Raw genomic sequence first — 6,000 nt, forward strand, 5'->3', positions numbered from 1 at the left:
TTATAGAGTAGCTTCGCTACTAAAAATATGCCTTAAAAAATTAAAAATATACAAAAAAAATTAATTAAATGAAATGTACTGACTCACGGTCAGACAAAGTTAATTATAGAGTAGCTTTGTAACTTTGTAACTTTTGTACAGCAGTTAAAGTATTTCTTACAAAATAGCTTAAAATTATTATTATCATTAATTACACAGCTATAAATTGTGTTGAGCGCATGAGAAATTTTTACAGAATCTTTAATGTTAGGTAATTTTTTTATATATTAACAGGTTAAAACAAAACTTAGAAATTTAAGACAAATACTATAAAGGTTTAGCTATTATTTTCCTAAAATAAAGTTTTAGCCTTCTTTTAAAAACACTTTACTAGAAAACCATTGAAGTTGGTTGGTATATAAAGACAGCGTATTCTATCATAACTTTAGTACAGTCTCACTATGGTAAGAAGAAATATTGACTTACACATGTGATTTTCATTATTTATTAATGCTCGTGTTTAATTCTTTTTAAAAGCGAAGCTTTTCTATAATTAGGGTCGGTCCGTCCGTCCGTAACCGATAGCTTTTTTTGTTAATTTAGGCATGTTAGAATTGTCCTATCGATTTCAAATTTTGCATGGTGATTCCTTTAGTAGTTCGGTACGATTTAGAAAGCGTAGCAACTCATATATAATCATTACCAAAATGTCCGTACGTCCATTTTAAACATGTTGATTTTTTTACTTCTTTAACAACAAATTTTTATGTGATCAAATCATCGGATTGATCTGATTTTTGGTATATTGATTCCTGGGACAACAAAGTATAATGTTATAAGCGAAGCAACTCTATAATCAAGTCCTAAATATGTAAGTATGTCCATAAACATTATCCTGTATAAAGCAATTTTTCAACAAATTTACTTACAATTTTTCTTCAACTCTTATACATTTATATTCTGATTATTCATTTCTGACACTATATAAGTGTTCATGTTCTTTTGTCCTACCGTTTCAGTGCTTCGCTTTTATGGATGTTGTCATCCTTGTAATATTATAGGTTGCGCTTATAGATTCTAAGGGTTTTATTTTTTTATGGGGGAATTTGGTGTTAGAAAATAGCTTGAAACCATTTTGCGCCATATATTAAGTTTATAGCTGTAAAACATAGTTTTATGACAAGTTATTTTTTTTAATTTGTCATTTTATAGCTTTATTAGTTATTTAACTTATATTTATTTTTCGTTAAAATATTTAATTCTAAAATTGCACTTTACTTATTAATTTAATCTTTTTCACTTTTTAGAATATTGTTATGAGGAAGGGGGTGTTAGCACCTTCTTGCAACCAAATTTTAGGCCTTCTGTTTTCTCCCACAATAATGGTCTTGTAATTCCCCCCTCCCCTTCTCTTACGAGAATCGCTATTTACGCCACTATTTCAGATATTATTAAACTGAAATTTCTCTTTTATAGATTCTCTTTCTGTTCTGCCTTTTGCCACTTGTCCAGTGTGGTCTTGTACCTGGTGATAAGGCCGCTCCAATCCCTCTGGATGGAACAGGATACCAACCAATCAATCAGGACTACTATGTTCCTAATGAAATTTTTAAGGTTTGTACATATTTACTAATCTTTAAAGTAGTATAATCTATAATACAAAGTAGAACGATGTCTGTCTGTCTGTATGTGTGTCTGTTTGTTTGTTTGTAGTGAAGGATCTCGCTAACCGCTGAACCGATCGGGTTCTCCTTTATAGGGTAGCTTCTTATAGGTCCCGGGAAGGTTTGTAACTAATTTCTTGGGGGGTAGGACACTCTCATTTTCTTTTGAATCTAAAATACGAAAAATTGGTTTGATCAATCCTATTGGGGCAAAGCCCCTAGAGGCTAGGGGCGAAGCCGCTAGTTAGTCATATAATGTGAGTAGAGAGATTACTAAAGAGACATAATGTCTGATTTAACCAATAGCAGGAGGGTTGAAGAACATTAAACATTTGTCCCTGGTTAAATTAAACTAAATTTTTCTACTTTCATCATTAGATTTATTTTATATCTGTTCTTTCAACTTTTACTTTGATCAAATCCATCACAAGAATTACTGCCTTCATAATCTTGTTCCACATTTATGTTTTATCTGTGCATTAATAATAAATATGTTGTATCTATTGCAATCGTTATAAAAAAAAAAATCCCTTTATAAATTTAGGTTAAAAAATTATATTCTATAAATTATTTCCTTTATTCTTTAGTCATTTTATATTGCAGATTTTTTTAAAGTGAGTTATGTATTTAACGAAAATTACGGCTCCAGCTCCAACAAAATATGGCGGCCCCTGGCTCCGGCTCCGCAACACTGATTTTTGGGGTCAGATTATGCTTTTCTAAAAATTTTATTATGTTTTAATTCTCAGTTTTATAGAATTGGCAGTTTTTTTTAAAGCTAAGCTTTTCTTTAATTAGGGTCGATCCGTACGTCCGTCCGTCCGAGATAGATAGCTTTTATTCGTTAATTTAGGCATGTTGGAATTGTCCTATTGATTTCAAACTTTGCATGATGATTCCTGCAATAGTTGGGTACGATTTAGAAAGCCAAGCAACTCTATAATCATTACCAGAATGTCCGTACGTCCATTTTAAACATGTTGATTTTTCTACTTTTTAACAACAAATTTTCAAGTGTTTTAATTATCCGTTTGATTTGATTTTTGGTATATTGATTCCTGGGACAACAAAGAACAATATTATAAGCGAAGCAACTCTATAATCAAGTCCAAAAATGTAAGTATGTCCATAAACATTATCCTGTTTTAAGCAGTTTTTTAACAAATTTACCTACAATTTTGATTCGACATTTATACATTTATGTTCCGATTTTTCAGTTCAGGTACTATACAAGTGTTAATGTCCGTTTGTCCTACCGTTTCAGTGCTTCGCTTTTATGGATGTTGTCATCCTTGTTTTAAATTTGAAATCAAAAAGATATAAATTGATATAAAGCTAACCTGTTATATTTTTTCTCAGTTAACTACGCTATACTTCTAATTTATTTTTTTAAATTGGAATAATTCTTATTTTTTCAGTTTTTACAGAACGTAATACTTTCTTCTAATATTGAACTCTTCAAGTAGCTTGTTTATATTTTTACAAGGTTGGAGACAAAGAAGACTGTCACCCAGTAGAGCGCACTGTGTACAAGGACGAGTGTGTTCCATATGTAGAGAAGACTTGCTTCACCCAACAGAAGGAGTTGTGCCAGGATGCGTTTGACAAGAACTGCACAGCTGTTATTGATGAGTTTGAGGATAGGGAGTGCTTTGATGTGACCGAGTTGATGTGTCAGCTGGTGGAGAATATTCAGTATGAGATGGTGGAGGAAACCTATACTGTTCAGAGGTGTACCAGAGCCACTGATAGGGTCTGTGATACTGTGTATGATCTTTCTGTAAGTATTAATTTTCTCGTATTCATTCGAATCCGGTGGATAGGAACCGGTTCTCATCCATACGAAAAAAGTATGTCTAGCATCGTATTATATCCAGCTGTCTACGAATATAAAAATATACAATCCTAAGATTAAACCAAGTTTTTTATCCCGTGCTTTCGGCACCTCTGGGCTAAAAAAAAATTGGTTTTAATCTTATATGTGTACATCCTATATCCGCGGAAAGCCGTTTATAATACGATGAAAGAAATAACTATTATGATATCAAACATTTGCTTAGTAATTATCTAGTTTAAACTCTTCCTCCATTCTAAAATCAACAAGTCGAGTTCCTTCACTAATATCCTCTAGAAGAGACCGTGGTGATAAGGACAAAACAACTGTAAGACCATTCTAAGGTTTCCTTAAGAAGTACAACCTATTCAAACCATATTTAAATTTATGGAATTAAGTGATTGATCCAGTAATTCACATGAATTATCTTTAACACTTTTGTTTCTGCCCCCCCCCCTTTTTTTTTGTTGTAATTTTTGATAATATTTTAAATGTTAATATGTTCAGGTATCTACTAAGGATGACTTCCAGTGTGTTGACTTGGAGCACCAGTACTGCTGGGACGAGGACAAGGTAGTAAAGGACAGAACCTGCATCTTCTCTGTAGACTTTGACTGTGGTAAACACAAGGACCAGGATGGTAAGGGAGCTGTCAAATGTGAAAAGGTTCCAACCAAGAAGTGCTACGACACTCCCAGAAAGGTAAAGCTACTTTTATTAAAATTATTTTTCTCTTTTAAACCTAAATGGATAGTTTTACGAAATGCATTTAAACTTAATTTAGTGAACCGCAGATTTTTTGCTAGTTAATTGGGTTAAACTATATTTATATGGCATATATTATAAGAATTTTAATTTTCTACCTCTTAGTTTTTAAAATACCAAGACTTGAAAATCGTCGTTTTGTAAGACTATTTTCAAGTCTTGCTTGGTAGTAAATTGAAATTTTAAATATATGCCATATAAATTCAGTTTAACCAATTAACCAGGAAAAAATATGCGGTTCACTAAATTAAGTTCAAATGCATTTCGTGAAACCACCTTTTATTTTGTGCCAGGTAAAATCTGTTCAACAAATTTATCCTTTCTCAAACTTACTTTCTCTTTATCTTTTCTCTAAATAAATGCTTGATTTTTCAGGTGCATGAGGAATACTGCAAGCCCCGTAGCTCCAGGTACTGCGAAAAGTTCACCAACGAGTTTCCTTTTCCTGTTGAGAAGCAGAACTGTCACACTGAGCCCATGAAGAGGTGTGAGCTTGAGACCAGATCCAGACCGAAGAAGGCCAAGCAGTACACCTACTTCAAGGACTGCAAGCCTGTGACTAGGAAGGTGTGCGACAATGTTGAGAAGAAACTGTTGAAGCCTGTGTGTGACAAGGTCCAGAGGAAGGTGTGCAGTTATGTGCCAGAGGAAAAGTGCAAGGAAGAGAAGAAGCAATACTGCTTCAAGTCTGAGAAGATCATCATTGACAAGGTCTGTGTTGGCGAGAAGAAAGATGTTCATGAAGATTCTTTCTCCTATGTTTAAAAACTTAATAAATTTTATGTTAAATTAAATTAGTTTTATCAATAAAAAAAGTTTATTTCTACCCCAATGATTTGATTTAAATGTTAATTGGTAGTTCTACGAAATTCATTAGAAACAAGGATGACAACATCCATAAAATCGAAGCTCTGACACGATAAGACAGACTAACATTAACTTTTTTTCGAGTGTCCGAACTAAATATACAAAATATGAAAATGTAAGGTTTGACAAAATTATACGTAATTTTATTGCAAAACTTTTTGAATAAAGAATTCTATTCAAGGATATACTGATATTTTTAATACTTTATTATAGCGATGTTCGCTCATAATATTGTACCTTATTGTAATAGAAATCTGTAATCAAAAAAGCTGATTAATCGGATTATTTTATCACATAAAAAATTGTTATGAAACAAGGATGACAACATCTATAAAAGCGAAGCACTGAAACGGTAGGACAAACGGACATTAACACTTGTCTAGTGTCTGAACTGAATAATCAGAATATAAAAGTATCGAAAGAGTCGAATCAAAATTGAAAGTAAATTTGTTGAAAAACTGCTTGATACAGGATAATGTTTTGGACATACGTACATTTTTAGGACTTGATTATAGAGTTGCTTTGCTTATACTATTGTTCTTTGTTGTCCCAGGAATCAATATACCAAAAATCAGATCAAACTGATAATTAGATCACATAAAAATTTGTTGTTTAAAAAAGTAGAAAAATCAACATGTTTAAAATGGACATACGGATATTCTGGTAATTATTATAGAGTTGCTACGCTTTCTAAATCGTATCTTACTACTACAGAAATCATCATGCAAAGTTTGAAATCGATAGGACAATTCTAACATGCCTAAATTAACGAATAAAAGCTATCGATCTCGGACGGACGTACGGACCGACCCTAATTATAGAAAAGCTTCACTTTTTAAAAGTAAAAAATAAACATGTTTAAAATGGACGTACGAACATTCTGGTAACGAT

General features: G+C 32.3%; 1 protein-coding gene across 3 annotated transcripts; it reads left to right on the forward strand.

The window, feature by feature from the left end:
- The first annotated feature begins 346 nt into the window (after positions 1–346).
- LOC145333947 (uncharacterized) lies at positions 347–5,070 on the forward strand. Of its 3 annotated transcripts, none has more exons than XM_080179205.1 (6): positions 406–443; positions 1,456–1,593; positions 2,247–2,346; positions 3,130–3,423; positions 3,985–4,179; positions 4,618–5,070. In XM_080179205.1, the coding sequence occupies exons 3-6, from the start codon at positions 2,305–2,307 to the stop codon at positions 5,005–5,007; spliced, it is 921 nt and encodes a 306-aa protein (XP_080035331.1). In that variant the 5' UTR covers positions 406–443; positions 1,456–1,593; positions 2,247–2,304; the 3' UTR covers positions 5,008–5,070. The 3 variants fall into 3 exon arrangements, with proteins under 3 accessions (XP_080035330.1, XP_080035331.1, XP_080035332.1); XM_080179206.1 differs by having other exon boundaries at positions 427–443; positions 2,259–2,346; XM_080179204.1 differs by lacking the exon at positions 2,247–2,346 and having other exon boundaries at positions 347–443.
- The last annotated feature ends 930 nt before the right edge of the window (positions 5,071–6,000 follow it).

The sequence above is a fragment of the Acartia tonsa genome, chromosome 12 (genome assembly GCF_053477335.1).
Source record: "Acartia tonsa isolate MP-2025a chromosome 12, ASM5347733v1, whole genome shotgun sequence".
NCBI lineage: Eukaryota > Metazoa > Arthropoda > Copepoda > Calanoida > Acartiidae > Acartia > Acartia tonsa.